At 37.5% G+C, this 18038-nt stretch overlaps 2 protein-coding genes across 2 annotated transcripts; both read left to right on the forward strand.

The window, feature by feature from the left end:
- Positions 1-353: 353 nt before the first annotated feature.
- Positions 354-2866, forward strand: erh (ERH mRNA splicing and mitosis factor). The gene is made up of 4 exons (XM_014991852.2): positions 354-508; positions 954-1041; positions 2004-2124; positions 2218-2866. Exons 1-4 carry the CDS (start codon positions 506-508, stop codon positions 2318-2320), a joined length of 315 nt encoding a protein of 104 aa, XP_014847338.1. The 5' UTR covers positions 354-505; the 3' UTR covers positions 2321-2866.
- Positions 2867-3239: 373 nt separating this feature from the next.
- On the forward strand, positions 3240-17162 carry ppp4r3a (protein phosphatase 4 regulatory subunit 3A). Its single transcript, XM_014991851.2, has 15 exons — positions 3240-4336; positions 4613-4668; positions 4760-4858; positions 5659-6276; positions 6866-6943; positions 7051-7167; positions 9821-9937; positions 10033-10164; positions 11079-11181; positions 11275-11433; positions 11957-12126; positions 13203-13345; positions 13880-14070; positions 15353-15564; positions 15981-17162. The coding sequence occupies exons 1-15, from the start codon at positions 4195-4197 to the stop codon at positions 16098-16100; spliced, it is 2457 nt and encodes an 818-aa protein (XP_014847337.1). The 5' UTR covers positions 3240-4194; the 3' UTR covers positions 16101-17162.
- The last annotated feature ends 876 nt before the right edge of the window (positions 17163-18038 follow it).

The following is an 18038-nucleotide window of genomic DNA, read 5'->3' on the forward strand; positions in this document are numbered from 1 at the left end:
TTGCCTTAAAAACTGCAAACCATAATTTAAATAGTTGTTTCATACTTTGGTAAAAGTAAGTTTTCTGCATTCAGTCTTTAGATCTATTGTAATTAAAAATAATATAAAAATATGAGTAGTTTATTATAGGTCAGTATTAATATTAACAGTCTCCTCTGAAGAAAATGATTAAACATTGTAAGGTTCCAACTTACAACCTTAGTGCATTAGCCTTAACTTTTCATTTTACATCATAACTTATTTAGCTTAACTAGTTTCCAGTTGCTACAAAAATAAGTATTTTACCAGTTCATTTGACTTCAGTTTTTTCTTTTATTTTGAAACCAAATTTTTATTTTGAAGCCGTAATGTTTTACAACCGGAAACACTTTTGCGTCAGTTCCTTCAAGTGTTTTTTCTAGAATCCTTGCTTTGCTCGGGCAACCTGAAAGTAGATTAAGCGATTCATTTTCCCTGCTTTGTTTGCTTCCACTGTAAACTTGGAGGACCTGTAGTGAGAGCAGATATGGTAAGTGCTGCTTGCATTGAGGTTTGAAATATAAGAAACACTGACAATAAGCGACGCTGCTGGTTATTCTGTTTTTGCTAAGCTAGCAAGCTGCGACGCTAATAGTTGCTACTAATTTTAATCTGTCAAATGTCTTTTTTTTGCTGTTACAAGATTGATTTAAATTTGAAATTAACCCCTGGCTTGGATACTTGTTATATAATTCTGCTTCTGTTGGATTGGTGTCTGTTGTATTTTTAATGTTTTATGCACTTATTCAGAGTCGTGGCGTTTTGTCTTTAACCAAAAATGGTCTACACTCGTAATGTTTGGAAATGACTGTCAGAAGCCCTCCTTATTTATCTTTGGCATTAGAGTCAATAATGAAATCCAGTTTTAGACTATATCATTTGTGGCATATTGCTATGCTATTATGTTTTATTAAATTTAAACTTGTGTTTTTCAGTCGCACACAATTTTGCTTGTCCAGCCGACCAAGAGACCAGAGGGCCGCACATATGCGGACTACGAGTCGGTAAACGAATGCATGGAAGGTATATTTTTTCCTGTCTTTTTAAGTTTAACTATAACATTTATAAAAATGTTATGAAATTTAATGCCGAAACGGTATACTATAAAGTGATAGAAGGGAACTGTAGCAACACAGTTTTCACCCACGTTTTTAACCAAGCATCTGTAGGGCGAAAGACAAGACAAGAGAAGATTTGATGAAACATTATACAGATTAGTGTTTGGTTCCGTGAGACCAAATTATGAAAATCTATTGTTGTATAATGCAAATAAGAGATGAAAACCTGTATCAAATTTTATAGAAGAATCTGAATGCACGGACCGAGACTCTCTTTTTGAGTAAGTCTCAGTCCGGTTTCACACGAACTCTTGTATAGTTAACTTCTGTTTGGAAGTAGACCAGCCTCCATTGAACTTACTACTGGAAGTGTATGTTCTTAGGCTTTATGAGCCTTAAAAGGAGTCCTCCAGTGTTGCTAACGCCACTGCTGTATGTACTGAAATCGTACGCGATTCGTTGTTTTTCGCTCAGCAATACTGATAGTTTATGGTACAGAATCATACAAAAAAATTTACAAACTCACTTTTCTTTTCAGACAAAAAATTACTCTCAATATTTCTAAATATTGCAACATTTTAAAATAACAATACATGTATTTTTAAATAACTACAAATATTTCCTGTGGCCCGGATTTAATACTTTTTGGTATGCAAAGAGGATAAAATATACCGGATTAAATTTAAATAAACCAAAAAATATGTTTGTAGTGCTCAGTGTTTTCAGTACTACAGTAACCAAGTTCACTGTGGCTGTAGAGGTTTTTCCACAACACATTTTTATCAACATCTTCAAAGAAAATTTTAATTTACTCAATATCAATAGACATCAGGACACTGTTACCTTTTTCCTTTAATCTTCATTGGCACGCTATTATATTTTCCTTCCATATCTTGCTGTTCAAAACTATCGTGTCTTCTCTTCCAGGTGTTTGCAAAATGTATGAAGAGCATCTGAAAAGGATGAATCCAAACAGTCCATCCATTACTTACGACATTAGTCAGCTGTTTGACTTCATCGATGACCTGGCAGATCTGAGCTGTCTTGTGTAAGGATGGATTACTAGAAGAACAGGCTGTACGTTTTTTGTGGGATGTTGATTGCTCTCTATAAAAATAAAATCATTTTGCTTTTAATACAGGTACAGAGCTGACACGCAGACATACCAACCTTACAACAAAGACTGGATTAAAGAGAAGATATATGTCCTGCTGCGGCGCCAGGCTCAGCAAGCGGCAAAGTAAAAGCATGTTTGACATGTTGTCCTTCTACATGCACCTGAAAAACCCCTGTACTGCAGAGTGCTTCAGATATGTGTACAAGGACAACACCCTCGTGCTGGCAAGGGTTTCATTGTAAATTGTGTATACATTGGAAAATGTGGTGGGGGGTGATAAAAACATTTCAGGGCTGTATATTGACAATTTGCTATGCCTAGGATCTTTTTTGTCATTCCATTACATGCATTTCCAATTTGTTACACATTGAGAATTGGGGTAATGGCTGGAGGGATAACTTCTCTCTTCAGTACCTGCCTTTGGAAATGTTTTACATTATGGCTAGATGGTTTGTTTCTGGATTCACTGCTGGCTTTACATGCAGGTGATTTATGTCTGAATTAGAGTAAAGTGAAAACATTCATAAGGTTATTATTTCTCATTTCATTTTTTTATTGCCATTATGGTAGAAATAGTTTTTTTTTTTAAATCTTTTGTTTTATGTAAATGTTGGACTTTTTAAACTCTTGTCTGTTATCTTTGAGTTAAACAAAATAAACAGTTGTTTTCTGACTTCTGTCTATTTAATCTGCAATTATTGTACCTCAACTCATCTTCTACAAAATTGTCTTGTCATGGTAGATGAATGAAAGAATTATGATTAAATTGATATTATAGCTTGATACTGTACGACCCATATAACCTGTCACAGTAAGTACATTTCTGTTGCTGCTTTTACATTTGTAAAAGATCTTTTTCTAAAAGATAAAATTTGAGTATTGTGACTTATACAGAATTATAAGTGTTCCAAAGCAAGTGAAGATATGACTCAAATGGTCATACTAAGCATTTTCATGGGAAACAAAATCGATGGTAGAAAATGTTTTTTCTTTTCTTTTTTTGTCTTGCTACTGTCTCTTTAAGTGTGGCGGGCTGCCCTGTTGTTGCAGTGTCGGAAACCCCGTACTGCCTGTGAAGGGACCCAAGATGGCTGAAAACTCAAGGGGGGCACTTAGCAATTATCTGAGCAAGACGTCTGAAATGAATGGGAAATAACAGTATAATGTAAAGCGCTATCTTGGATTAATTATTATTCTCCACTTTGTTAGTCTGCACAATTTTGGGGGATGTCTGAGTATTAGAAATGAGAGAGAGGTCTCTCCGCGGCCCCGAGCCAGAACATGGCGGAATACTTGGGGAAGAGACACCAGCTAATGCTAGTTAGCTGGCGTAATATTTAAAGAAGAGCGGAGACGCTGTTTTTGATTTAAGCAGTGCTTGTTGTTCACGAGTAAAAAATAATGTTATCGGTGTTGAACAGCGGTGAGTTTGCTTTAGACAGTAGCTCTATAGTGAATATGTAGAGCGTAGGCAGCGAGCGTACTAGTTAGCTAACGTTACCTGCAAGCGTACAAACTGTACTGAGAAGAAACCAGTGCCGTTTTGTTGAGCTGGATTTACTTTGAATGTGTCTGTCTCAGCTGTAGGCGTACAGTTTGTTATGTCTTTCCATTGTTTTTTGTAGAAAACAGACAAAGACGTCAGTTGTCCTTCGTTCAGTTCATTATACTGTCGTTACCTTGCCACAATGGTTTCTGTGCTGTTTCTGCCAGGCGCACTGCCTGTATCCCTGGTGAGATAAGTTTCCACTCGGCTTGGCAAAACTAAAAAAAAAACAAAACTTGTAAATGCACAATCCTTCAGAGAAGGCTACGAAAACCCTGCTTATCTTTGACGATTTTCAAAGTAAAGATCAAGCCCTTTTAAATAAGACTTTTAACACGTCAGAAGTGGACAGGTGTTAGGGGTAAAACTGCAGTTGTGTTACTAGGTGAGGAAGCCCCCCTGTGAGACCCAAAGAAGTTCGGAGAAGGGAACACCGGTTACAATCACCTGCCAAGATGACGGACACTCGTAGGAGAGTCAAAGTCTATACCCTCAACGAGGACAGACAGTGGGACGACCGTGGGACCGGGCATGTCTCCTCATGCTATGTGGAGCGTTTAAAAGGCACTTCTCTCCTGGTCCGAGCAGAGAGTGATGGTAAGTGAACAACTGAAGGGTGAATTAAAATGAACAAAAAACTCCCAGATTCTATGTAGCCCCCTGTACAAATGTTTACCTTTTTGGTAATTATCTTTTTATGTTAATTGTACAGTGTGGTCTTGATTGTGATTTTACAACTTTGAGATTTCCCATTCTGGGATTAATAAAATACTTTGTTTCTATACAGTAACAGCATTTTTTAAAAGTAGCTTCTTTTTTTTAAGCTTTGTTGCACATTTTCAACTCATATGTGTCACCTTTTTAATCTGGTAGGCTCACTACTATTGGAGTCCAAAATCAACCCAAATACAGCGTACCAGAAACAGCAGGTCAGTACATGACACAGTACTCGGTTGAAAAAGAAATGTTCTTTTCTGATGTGTCCAGGTTGTAAATTTGGGTTGTTTTTCTTTTAAAAAGGACACATTGATAGTATGGTCAGAAGCTGAGAACTATGATCTAGCACTCAGCTTTCAGGAGAAGGCTGGCTGTGATGAAATCTGGGAGAAAATATGTCAGGTAACTATTTTTTGTGCGTGTTTGTCTTTTCTGTCATTGCGTGTAGTGGATATAAACTAATAAATCAAGCTGAAATTAAAATCAGCCAGTTTTTGGTTTGCTTTCATTGATGTTTGGCAGGGCAATTAAAAAAAAATAATAATAATAAAAAAAATATATATATATATATATATATATATATATATATATATATAAAATGCTGCTCAATTTATCACAAATATATCATCATCGCATGTGTAATATGCATATCTCAAAGGACAGTTTGAAGTGCAAAAATTGTTGGCTAGTATTTTGTAAGTCTTATGAACTTGCTTTTATATTGTTAGCATAATATTTAGCCAGTTTGACAGTCTCATGCAGACGATGTTCAAAACAAACATAAATGACATTGCCTAAAGCGGTAAAGGTCACAGATTGGAGGAGAAAGAGAGGTAAGCAGAAAACAGGCAGATGTTGCGGCTGATATTGCCATTGCATATCGCCACCGCAAGATTTCTTTGTATCATTCAGTCTTCATTTTTCTTCCTATTCAAAAAAATGCATCAGGAGTAAAGATTTCAACCATTCGTCTACAAACAAAGAGCATGTAGTTTAATGTCCAGTAAAACAAAAATATGAAAAGTTAGCGATACACAATTGAATGTGCATAATCATTTTCTTTTCTATTTTACTTCCTAGTTAAAAACTACCAATTTTATCAAAGGGCCTAGTGAATGTATTTCTTTTGAATGTCTTGACATTCTTTGCAACTGGTATGTAGCTCTAATATCTGTTGCTCATCTGCTTGCCTCATCGTCAAGGTGCAAGGAAAGGACCCCTCAGTGGACATCACGCAAGAAGTCGTGGACGAGTCTGAGGAGGAGCGCTTCGATGACATGTCTTCCCCGGGTTTGGAGCTGCCGCCGTGTGAACTAAACCGCCTGGAGGACCTCGCTGAGCTGGTGGCCTCCTCGCTCCCGTCGCCGCTGCGGCGCGAGAAACTGGCTTTGGCAGTGGAGAACGAAGGCTACATTCGCAAGCTTCTGGAACTGTTTCGTGTGTGTGAGGACTTGGAGAACCGAGAAGGACTGCACCAACTTTACGAAATAATTAAAGGCATCTTCCTGCTAAATCGCACCGCACTCTTCGAGGTGATGTTTTCTGACGAGTGCATCATGGACGTCATCGGATGCCTGGAATTCGACCCAGCGCTGCCGCAGCCACGGCGGCATCGAGAGTTTCTGACTAAGACGGCGCGGTTTAAGGAGGTGATCCCCATCTCCGATCCTGAACTGCGTCAGAAAATACACCAGACATATCGCGTGCAGTACATTCAGGACATGGTGCTGCCCACGCCCTCTGTATTTGAGGAAAACATGCTGTCCACCCTGCACTCCTTCATCTTCTTCAATAAGGTGGAGATCGTGGGCATGCTACAGGTGAGAAACAAACGTTTAAACACACGTAGAACACACACAAGCTTGTTATGCTTTCCTCAGCATGAAGTCGTCTGAGTTTTTATGATCAAATGACCTTTGTGTTTTTGCACCATGTCAACTCACCAGTGTTTATGTATTGCTGTCTCCATAGAGATGGAGAGGTGTTGTGTAAATCAGTGTGGCTGTGCTAGAGGCAAACTAAAACGCATATAAACATTCACTGTTCACTCAGGGACACTGTGCATATGACGTTTTAGCATAAAGCTAAATTAAAGTTTTACTGTTTAAACAGGGTGAATACTATGGTTAATATCACTTTGTTTTTGGCCTACACTGTCGTTTAAACATTTTAAACCTCACATTATCTTCTGGTAAATTACACATGACCAAAAAGTTAAAAAAAAAGTAATAACCAACCTTTACATGTACTTTAATCTGTAAGATGTTTTGTTTCTTTTAGCGACATCTCACAATTGCGATTAATCAGCTGCTGTGTTGCATGTTGGACTGTCTTAGGAGAAAGTGATGTTGTGATCATATTATCTACTTGCTACTCACCACTTGATAACCTCTGCCCTGTTAATGTCAGGATGATGAGAAGTTCCTGACAGACCTCTTTGCACAGCTAACAGATGAGGCTACAGATGATGACAAAAGACAAGAACTGGTATGCCAAAAAAATAAATTAGTGATTATTAACTTGTAATGCAAATCAGACAGATGTTGTTTTTTTTCTTCATGGTTCAAGTAATTATGTGTTTGTATTTCTTTCAGGTAAACTTTTTAAAGGAGTTCTGTGCGTTTTCACAAACATTACAACCTCAAAACAGAGACGCTTTTTTCAAGACTTTGTCAAACATGGGCATTTTACCTGCACTAGAGGTTATACTGGTGAGTAAAATGACATTTATTGATGTTTAGATTTTATAGTAACATCACAGTCATTAATTTATCACATTTTCCTAATGTAAAAACAAAGCACGTGAAAAATATGAAATAAAGTATTTAGACCAATAAAACCTGTAGAACAGATTTGAATCAGTGTTTACAGTTGCTTCGCAACATGAAGTTTATAAAGCTCAAAGAGAAAAGATGAAAGTGGAATATTTTTTATTATGTTAAAGCATGGAGCAGAAATGGACTGGATGTCATGAGCTTTCTGTTTTGGGACTAGGGCTGTTGTAAACGAATATTTTAGTAATCGAGTAATCTATCGATTATTCTTACGATTAATCGAGTAATCGGATAAAAAAAATTATAAAATGAAATATTGGTAAATCTGGCATAATACCGGTCGGTGTTACTATCAGATATCAATATCAGTCCAATTTTTCATATTTGAGCATCCCTAACAGTTGCTTTTTTGTAGTTTAGAAAACTAACCTGTAACAATAATAGCTCACTTTCTAAGTTAACCAGAAGAAAAGTTATAGAAAAATCTGAAATTATATTGAATGTAATAACAAAGAGGCAGGCTCACAAATATGCTTATAAAAAATGTCTACAATCCAGCTTTTAGTTTATGTATTCATCTTCAGTGAGTTTAATAGATTAATTAAACTCACCTTGCCACCTAACCTGTCACGCTTTGGGTTTGAAAATACGGGAAATGCCGCCTGGAGTGGGAGGAGAGGGCGAATGAACGAAAGTAAGATGGGGTGGAGGGGAGGAAATAGACCAGCGGACTGACGAACCGTTAGACCGGGGGACGAACACGGGGGGAAGCAATACGGGATATTTACGACACCTTCACTGGTCACACTCAGAAACTCATCTACCAGCCATGTACCATGCGCTCCGCCACCCGTTTCTTCAGACCGGGATATGAAATTTATTGTGTGGTTCGTCGGTAAAGCTACATTTACACGGTAAGCATCAGCTACTCAGCCGCCCGCCCTGTTCAGGCTATCCGCTCACCTCAGCGCTCTTCCCGCCGTTCGCTTTCAACCAGCAGCCCCGGAGGAGAAATGCTGCCGTACTCCAGGCATTCCCCCAGTCATTTTAAGGATGCTTATTGGTTCCCCAAAAACGATAAAAAGTCGGGCATTATCATCAATCAATAAAATCCCCACGGGCCAATCTTGAAGATTGGACTTTATGCCGCTGAGACTTAGCTTTTGTCAACAACTCAGAGGCGGAAGTGAGAGCTCCGCGCAACGCAAATGAAGTCCCGGCCGGAACACGGTGCGCTAACTAATAAAACATAAATTAATGAAGCTTCGAGGCAGGTAAATTTTCCTCGAGGAATTTTAGTAATCGAGGTACTCGAATCATTCGAGGAATCGTTTCAGCCCTATTTGGGACATTCACATGCTCTAATTCTTCAAAATTTAGCATTTTTCAATCTTCCACCTCAGATGTTTTCAACCTTAAACCTCGCAGTCATGTTGCTCTGTAATGTTGCTGCTGTAGCTAAGAGGGAATACACAAAACATCAACAGTGACATTCGAACCGTCACTTATACATTACTCCATTGTTGAGTGAGGGAATACTGTTTCACTCTGTAAAAATGGTTGCTGCAGCAAAAGTATAGTTTGCCTGTATAAGTTTGTATTTTTTCATCTTTAGTAGCTTTTCTCCAATTGGTGTAAACAGTTTCTTTAAGGATCAGAGGCACAAATGGAAATCTGGCATTCCTGATGTACGTCTTAATGTTTGTTTCTTTAATGAATCTAATTTTTTTAGTGTCAGTGATAGCTGAAGGTAGCTGCAACATGTTACTCCTAAAGATAAAAAGCTTTAGGAGTAACATCTTTATTTGAATTCAGCTGGTATTGTGTTATTGTCGAGGACTGCAGTACAGCAAGATAATTGATATTCTCAAAATGAAGAGTTTGTCTCATATTTTTCTATGAACGCATTTCACCAGTGAAGTTTCTAAATCCTGTTTTAAACAACGGACAGCGGCATGTTTTAGTTGTTCTGTATGGTGAAGTAAATGCTACGCTGGGTCCGTCTTTCTAAACATAACCGTCACAACATTTTGGTTTTGTTGATCCTCATGACTAATCCCTAGCTGCAATGTTTTGGCTCTACTGTGGCACCACTTCTTTTGGGGCTCACATCGTATTTTTCATTGTAAACGTTAAGACAGAAAGGGGAGGAATGTGAATCTTTGGCTCAAAGCTCCAACGATGTTTGACCTATTTGAATTACATTTTTCTAAAAATGAGATCAAGTTGTGCATACAAGCAAAATCAAATATCTAGTGCGCCTAAAGCATAAAAACGCACTTTGAAGTTCATGTATTTATTTTGGCCAATATCGAAATAAGTCGTGAAACAGGCAACATGAAAAAATTTATTGTAGATCAGATTTTTATTTTTTATTTTTTGGAACTGAATTTGAAAGATATAAGCATGATTAATTGCATAACCCTGATCACCTGCTGAGATTAGATCAGAAATTTACTTAAAGCAGTTTGAAATTCTAATTCCACGTGTTGTATTTTTTTTTCTCGTTTTCTATTTTAATCTTTAGAATAGTATTTTATTTGTTGAAATAATGAAGCGGATGACTAACAGACCCTTCTTTGCCCAACAGGGAATGGATGATGTTCAGGTTCGTGGGGCAGCCACAGATATTTTCTCTTATCTAGTGGAGTATAACCCCTCCATGGTACGAGAGTTTGTCATGCAGGAGTCTCAGCAAAATGATGACGTGAGTCTATATGAAAAATACTCTGAAATTAAATGAAAGTTATAGCACGTTCCCACAAGTGGTTTTAAACTCAACCCTTTTGTTTTGTTCTCCAGGATATTCTTCTCATCAACCTGATCATAGAACACATGATCTGTGATACCGACCCAGAACTTGGCGGCGCTGTCCAGTTAATGGGTTTGCTGCGGACTTTATTGGATCCAGAGAACATGCTGGCAACCGCAAATGTGAGTTTTCACAGCTTTCACTTTAAGGGCTGGCTAATATGTCCTCTATCACTATCAAATGTGTTGAAACTGTTAAGAAAGGAGTGTGACGGATTTAAAAAAATGTGGTATCTATCGCATTATTGCGATAGATACCACAAAGTATTCTGATTGAAATATTTTGTCCACATCGCCCATCCCGACATCAGCTTTTAGACAACTGTGATTTTACTCAAAGCAGAGGCAAGAACTGTTTTATAAAACAATGTTTTAGTAGAAGCACAATTTTTGTCGTGGTGAGAAGCTTTTGATGGATGCGAAAATGAGAAATTAAGTAAATTTTGTTGTGGAGGTTATGTCCAGAAACAAACTTTTATTAATTTGAAGGAAAATATAGCATGAGTTAATTCATAGCAGACTCTGTGACCATTTAAAGAATGTAATAACATACTGTTGCATTTTCCTTAAATTGAAGTTACTTTTGCTAATTGAATGAGTTCAGCTTTCCCAACCTGATCACTAGGGCCACTATGCCTGCCATTTTGGATACATTTTTACATACCAGACACATTCTGGATTCTTTCTGGATTCTTGTATAATTTGCTGGATTCTCGTATAATTTGCTGGATTCTCGTATAATTGCTTTCCACAAATAATATTCACGTTTTACAGTCATTTCCAAGACTGACATGACAATGTTATTCCTGCTGACCAACAAACTGTGGGTTATTAAGCTAAATGTTTTGCTTAGTCTGTAATTGTGGCATAAATATAGAAGTCAATAAATAGATTTACAAGCAGAAATTGTTTCTCACAACCAGAATTGAATTTACCAAACCTACTTATTTTAAGCTGTTGGAAGTGATCTGAAGTAGACAGACAGGACATTTGAAATTAGTGAAATAATGCTAAAACTTTTCTTTTTTTCTCCCCAGAAAACAGAAAAGACAGAGTTCCTGAGCTTTTTCTACAAGCATTGTATGCATGTCCTCTCTGCTCCACTATTAGCCAACACAACAGAAGAAAAACCAAGCAAAGGTACTGAATATTTTTAAGATCTGGCAAATGTACATTTTTATTTCAAATGTTGCGTTTTCTTATTTAGTTGTCTGCATTTTCTGTTGTCTGTAGATGATTTTCAAACAGCCCAGTTGCTTGCCTTGATTTTGGAGCTGCTAACGTTTTGTGTTGAGCATCACACGTATCACATCAAGAACTACATCATCAACAAAGATATCCTGAGGAGGGTACTGGTTCTCACTGCCTCTCAACATGCCTTTTTGGCACTATGTAAGTCTCAACATGTATATTTTAGTCATTGCCTGGTAACCTACGTACAATGAGTTGTGATTATTCCTAACGTTGTAGTGATGCAGATGTTTGACTCACGTGTTGGTAAAGGAGCCATTGCTAGATGCAGTTTCTGGAAGAAACATAAATGATCAGGTTAAAAATGTACCTGTAGAATTTGACCTGTGTAATGACATGTGTCTGTTCTTTAAGACATGCCATGTGAGTTTGAGTTAAAATGTGCCAAGAAAACAGATTTTTGTGCCTCTGCTGTGTGTAGTTTCTCTGTTAATTTAGTTTTGCTGGACATTTGAATGTTTCCTGAAAGGATTTCTTGCTGCTCCTGCTGTGGTTTGCTGTTATTGAAATTTAAGAGATGTATTTATGGATGCATCAAATATTTGTGTTTTCCCCTTAATTCATTTCCCCTAAACTTACTCCATGCCAGTGAGATTTAACGCTATTTGTATCTAAGCTGTGCAAGTTTGGAGCTCTGCATGAAAGTATCTTCCTTCATTTTCAGGTGCCCTGCGCTTCATGAGGAGGATTGTAGGCCTGAAGGATGAGTTCTACAATCGGTACATCATGAGAAACTTCCTGTTTGAGCCCGTCGTTAAAGCCTTCCGCAACAACGGATCGCGCTACAACCTATTAAACTCAGCTATGATTGAGATGTTTGAATATGTCCGTGTGGTAAGTATTTTTCCCACGCGAAATATTTTCCACAAAATTGCCTCTGCTGGTAACACTTTATTTGAAGGGGGGTGAATAAGACTGTCATGACACTGTCATAAACATGACATAACATGTCATGAACATGAATAAGCCTTCATGAATATTTATGACTGTTGTCACAAAGCGTCATTCGGTAAATTATCACACTTTTAATACAAAGTTGACATTATTCAAAATGTCTTTGTTATGACAACTTGACATTAACCAGGAAATCATTACTGATATAAATTTGTTATAAAAGTATTACTGATTGCACTTTAAAAATTAGGTAACTTTATGTTATTAAAGGTAAAGTTTAAACAGTAATGATTTCTTGGTTAATGTCAAGTTGTTATAACAAAGACATTTTGAATAATGTCAACTGTATTAAAAGTGTCATAATTTACCGAATGACGCTTTATGACAACAGTCATAAATATTCATGAAGGCTTATTCATGTTCATGACAGGTTTTTATGACAGTGTCATGTCAGTCTTATTCAGCCCCCTTCAAATAAAGTGTTACCCTTCTGCTCAACTTGGAAATTCTAATCATTAAAAAAATATTAATTGAATTTTTGGGAATTTTATGAAAATGCGGTCGTACAAGTGAAAATAATTTCATTGATTTAAAAGTTTGTTTCTTTTACCATATTTATGAATTATCATCTGTTTCTTTGTTCTCTTCTGTGTTAGTCTGTTTTGTTTTTTAATGTTCATATGGACAACTTTAAAATATACATTTCTAATGTTAAATTGAAAGAAAAGTCTTCTCTTGGGTTTAAATAGCCCAAAAAAAGTAACAATTTCTCATGGTGGATTGCCCACCTCAGAAACCAAAATAAATTGTTTTTTTATGGCAATAGAAGTTCCAATAATATCTAATTACTCATGTAATGCTAAAGTTAGTTCAACAAATATGATGTATAAGTTTATCACCAGTCATAGTTTTGCAGACTGTCTGCTCTTTGTGCTTAAACCTAATTTATTTTCTCCTTCTATACTTTTCTTTTCATCTGTGATTTAATAACAGATTTATTTTGCCTCCCATTCTAGGAGGACATAAAGTCTCTGACAGCTCACATTGTGGAGAACTACTGGAAGTCTCTGGAGGATGTAGACTACGTCCAGACATTCAAAGGCCTAAAGCTGCGATACGAACAGCAGCGAGAGAGACAAGACAACCCCAAACTGGATAGGTGAGAAAATCAAGGCGTGGCAGTGTTATTACTGCTACTCCAGCCTGAATTGTTAGGAAAGCCTGTTTCTGTCTTGAAAGTTAATGTTTTTGTGATTTCTCTTTCTTCGTTCAGAGGTTAAAAAGTCCAGCATGAATATGTACAATGCTTTGCTTTTTTAGATGCTTTGCTTTAGATTGCTTATTTTCTTCCTCACAATTTGCTGTTGACTTTTTTTAGCTCAATACTTTGGGTCCATTGATGACTAAGATTGTTAATTGTTTCAATGGAAACACAAACTTGAAGCATTGCTTTTCATTTTGAAGATGGAAAATGAAAAGCAATGCTGCAAATTGTTGCTCATTCATAATTACCGGCTGTAAGAGTCTGTTCAAACAGAACATAGATGATTTCTTATTTCCTTTTTATACAGTTTATATGTTTTTTCTTTGTGGTAGGCATGGCAACTAAAATGTGCCTGGTCATAAAAAAAAAGGACTTGCTAAAAACTTTTTATTCCTGAGCTAATTTTTCCCCCCATCTGAATCTCAACAGCATGCGCTCCATCCTGCGGAACCACCGCTTCCGTCGCGACGCACGGACGTTAGAGGATGAGGAGGAGATGTGGTTCAACACGGATGAAGACGACCTTGAGGATGGCGAGGCCGTTGTTCCTCCCTCTGACAAGATGAAGAGCGAAGAAGACCTCATGGAACCTATTAGCAAATTCATGGAGAGAAAGAAATGTAAGTTTCAGAAAATGGCTCTGCAGTACGCCTGAAGATTATTGTACGCAGTAGAAATTAGAGGACGAGCTACAATAAATGTGTACTGCAGGTTAGCCATTTTAATGGTATATTAAAGGTCATGGCGAATGATAAAGGCTTCTAAAACAGGAGTACATTTAGTTTTGGTCAGTTCAATTTAAAATCTAAATTCCTAAGTCAAACCTAAAATAAATTATTGTTTGCAAAGTCTTTAAACTACAACTCAAACTCTATATTTTTGGGGAAATAAAGCAAAATCTTTGCTTTGACTCTGCATGCAGCATGTTGGGGTTAATCCTGATTATTCTATACAGTAAAAACAGAGAAATATCCCTTTACACAAGAGCTGAATCAGATGGCAACCCTGGCGTTATTAACCATTTCTCCCACCACAAAAGAGAAACAAAATGAAAAATCACATCAGTAATGAGCCACCCTTGTCAAAAATGACCGCTTCATTATACCAATGCAACACTTAATAGATTATTAGAAGACAGTGGTCCTGGCAGACGATGGAGATGATGCAGTCCCCACAACTTCTTACAGTGTGTAGTTCTTAAGTAAACGACACTAAAGTGGTTCTAAATGATGTGTCAACAATTTTTTATAGCTAACTTTGTTTATTGCGCTGACTAATTTGTTGCAGGTCTAGTATGTGTGGTCATAGTGTGTATTTAAACGAAAGAAAACTAAATAAAAACAGCCTTAATAAATTAAATCAGACTTTGATCTCATTGTAAAGACCTTTTGTTAATATTTTAAAATGCCTTTAAGTGTATTTACCAAACAGTTGTACATGCATTCTCTTTAGTTTGGTGTATATATTTGTTTGCCATTAATCAAAAGAAAAAAAAATCTTTGAGCACAAATAGAATCCATGAGCTCAAAATATTTTCATCCATTTTTAAAGTGGACCAAAATAGGCTTAGTTTGAAGAAACATCTCTAGTTGTTAGTAGACATGTGAGATTCTCTGAGGTGCAATTTCACTGTATTACAAAATTGTATTTTTAGTAGTGTTTTGGGGTTTTATCTCTATTCAAACTAATTTTAGCAATTTTGAAACCTTGACTTTTGAAACCGTTGAATATTTTCATACTGGTAACCCAGCCGATGTCTAGATGTTAATGTGCAAACTGCTGGTCTATAATTCCTGCGTTTTCCTCGTTTAGAGTAAAACACATCTTAATCTCTTCCTCATCCTAAAAATGTAAGTAGTTTGGTGAGAATAACTTTTCTCACGTTGTCATGTTTGCCCACAGTGAAAGACACGGAGGATAAAGAAGTATTGGGCAAGTCGAGTTTGTCAGGCAGGCAGAATCCCAGCTTCAAGCTTTCCTTCTCTGGATCCACTAAGACCAGCCTGGCCAGTCCTCCTTCATCAGCCTCACTGAACCCAGGTTCTCCAGGATCACCAGGGTCTCCCGGCTCAGGGGCACGGAGTTCACCCCCCATGACAGCTGTAACCACAAAGGTATTTGTTAAACCTTAACAGGAAAACTTGAGAAATTAAACACTTCAAAAACTAATTAGCACAGCTTTTGAACACCCTCTAGATAAGAGAGTGAAGAAAACTTATAAAATCTATGAAGCTTCACACCTAAGCTGTTAGTTTTCACACAGAACCTGCTTTTAATTGCAAACACGAGCAGTGTCATTGGACGACTTTACAGGTTTTTTTTTTGTTTTTTTTAACAGACAATACACACATGAAAAACAATAATGCCTAAATCACATGCCGTTTAGACAAACATGTTACTAAAATAAAAGTTCTGTTAGCGGCAGCCTTTTGAGGAAACACTGTTTAAAGCCAGCAGCGACTGCTGAACTCCATCATAAACTCCTCATGTACTGCCCTTTGATTTATGGCATTTTGCTTGTCTGCTGCAGGGAGGTTTAGTGGGCCTGGTAGACTATCCGGATGATGATGAAGAGGAGGAAGAAGAGGAGGACGGAGAAAGTAAAGAGGATTCTCTGCCGCCCACAAAAAAATCCAAACTGAGCTCGTAAAGAGTTACTGTTGCAGCTGTTGCTCCGCTCAGACAGTCTCGGAACATTGACTCTTCACAGGAATGATCAAACTTGCAGACAAATTGAATGAATGAAAGCCGCCCCTCCTTGTGAGAGGGCGGCCCAACGAGGAGCAGACTGCTGATGGCTATAAAGCCTCCTCAGATTCTCCCAGTTCATAGAAGTGCCAATCAGGAGAGCAGGAGTGGACAAACACCGTCTGAGAAGTGGAGCGGACGTCAAACACTTTGGTGGGTGATGGAGCTCCCACGATAGAGCCTAGCTGTTGTTTGGTGAATTCTCAACTGGAGGAAAAAGACCACATACTAATACAAATGTACACACAGAGCATATGTGCTCGGACCATAACCCACTGCCCCCGCCCTCGACCCCCCCCCCCCACTCAGGGAAGGACATCACAGCAACCCAGATGGGTCAGCCAATTCAGACCCACACCCACCTATTGCACCCCATTCCCTCCCTAGAGTTCACTTCCTCACTGTTCCTTTCTGCTTCCTTTTCTTCTGCTCTCGTTTCCTTCCCTTCCCTTCGTCGGTTGCTTTTTGTTCCCTTTTAAGTTAGTTTCTAGGACCAGATGGGAGGCAGCACGAGGCAAACGGCTGCCCTTGTTGTCATTCGATGTCATCATTGTTGTTGCTCCTCAGTGGACGTTCTTTCTCTGGAGAGGAAAAAAAAAAAAAAAAGCCAGCAGTTTTTTTTCATGATTTTCCTTTTGTTCTCTATTTGTCTCTTCCACCTGTTTTTTGTAAATGACAAAGAAAAAGAAAAAAAAAAGACCTGCCTTTAAATGTTCAGGACGTTTTCAGTCACACTTGAACAGGTTTTTAAAGACCTCAGTAGGTGAGCTAGTTTTACCCTTTTTTGCCCTTTGAAACTGCAGATTTTTTGGAGAATTTGTAATCCCATCTTGATTAAAGATTGAGTGGAATTCTAGATGTGATGATTTTTTTTTTGTCATATCTTCTCATTTATTTTCCTTTCAAGAGTGTACACTTAGTTGTTCGGAAAATTTGGGACCATTAAAAATGATCTTTCCTGGAAGATGTCCCCTATCTTTGTCCTGAGAAGTCGGTGTTTCTTTGTATCCAAGATTTGATCTTTTGCTGATGTTTTCCCAGAATGATGCCAAGGCAGAGCAGAAAAGAACAGTGCAGGGAAAATGGAAGATTTGTTTTGACACATTAACATTTCAATTGTTATTCTGTTTCAAACTGCTTGTTCTGCAAGTTGAACAGTGTCAAGTCGTCCTCTGAGCCCTCTCAGCTTTAAAGAAACCAGTTTTGTGAGATTTTTGGATGCTGAATCCTTTATGATCCACCAGGTGGCGCCTTAGATGCATAGAAAAGCTGGAATATGATTTCCACCCAGTGAATGTGTGTATATTTGTAGTGTAAATGCAGCTGCTTTGTCACCGTCATTGGTTAGACTTACACATTATAATAACCCAGAAAAGACTACAAACATTTTCTATTCAACGTCAGATTATTGTACCTATTACAATATAAAAAAGCAAGTAGGTAACTCCACACAATAAGCAGTTAAAACTACGTCTGAATTTACAAAGTTTTTATATTTTGTACTGAACTTCCTGCCTCACCTATAAATAAGACTTCTAATATTGTTTTAAATATTCTAAGTAGAAAGAGACTGGCATTTTTGCATAAAATTATCGAAAGGGAACAGACCTTCATTGATGTCACAGCAGCTTTTAGTTGAAAAAGAACACAAGCAAACAGCCAATAGAAGTCGATGTGTGTGTGAGGGGGTGGGGAGGGGGGAAACTGCAAGAACTGATGCACTAAATAAAAGTATAAAAAAAATATCCAATTTAGTCACATGCAATATTTTGGTAAATATAATTGCATAAATAACACATTTATTTATGCGATTGTGCATAAATAAATTTGCACAATCGCA

This window comes from Poecilia mexicana, unplaced genomic scaffold (genome assembly GCF_051168715.1).
Source record: "Poecilia mexicana isolate PSO_F unplaced genomic scaffold, ASM5116871v1 scaffold_21, whole genome shotgun sequence".
Classification (NCBI taxonomy): domain Eukaryota; kingdom Metazoa; phylum Chordata; class Actinopteri; order Cyprinodontiformes; family Poeciliidae; genus Poecilia; species Poecilia mexicana.

Bases quoted from the DNA above. Each gene is read 5' to 3' on its own strand.
- erh (XM_014991852.2), top strand. The intron at 1,042-2,003 runs GTATATTTTTTC...CTTCTCTTCCAG, and splicing joins GGTAAACGAATGCATGGAAG to GTGTTTGCAAAATGTATGAA. The intron at 2,125-2,217 runs GTAAGGATGGAT...CTTTTAATACAG, and splicing joins GCAGATCTGAGCTGTCTTGT to GTACAGAGCTGACACGCAGA.
- ppp4r3a (XM_014991851.2), top strand. From the start codon at position 4,195: ATGACGGACACTCGTAGGAGAGTCAAAGTCTATACCCTCAACGAGGAC. The intron at 9,938-10,032 runs GTGAGTCTATAT...TTTGTTCTCCAG, and splicing joins AGTCTCAGCAAAATGATGAC to GATATTCTTCTCATCAACCT. The intron at 15,565-15,980 runs GTATTTGTTAAA...TGTCTGCTGCAG, and splicing joins TGACAGCTGTAACCACAAAG to GGAGGTTTAGTGGGCCTGGT.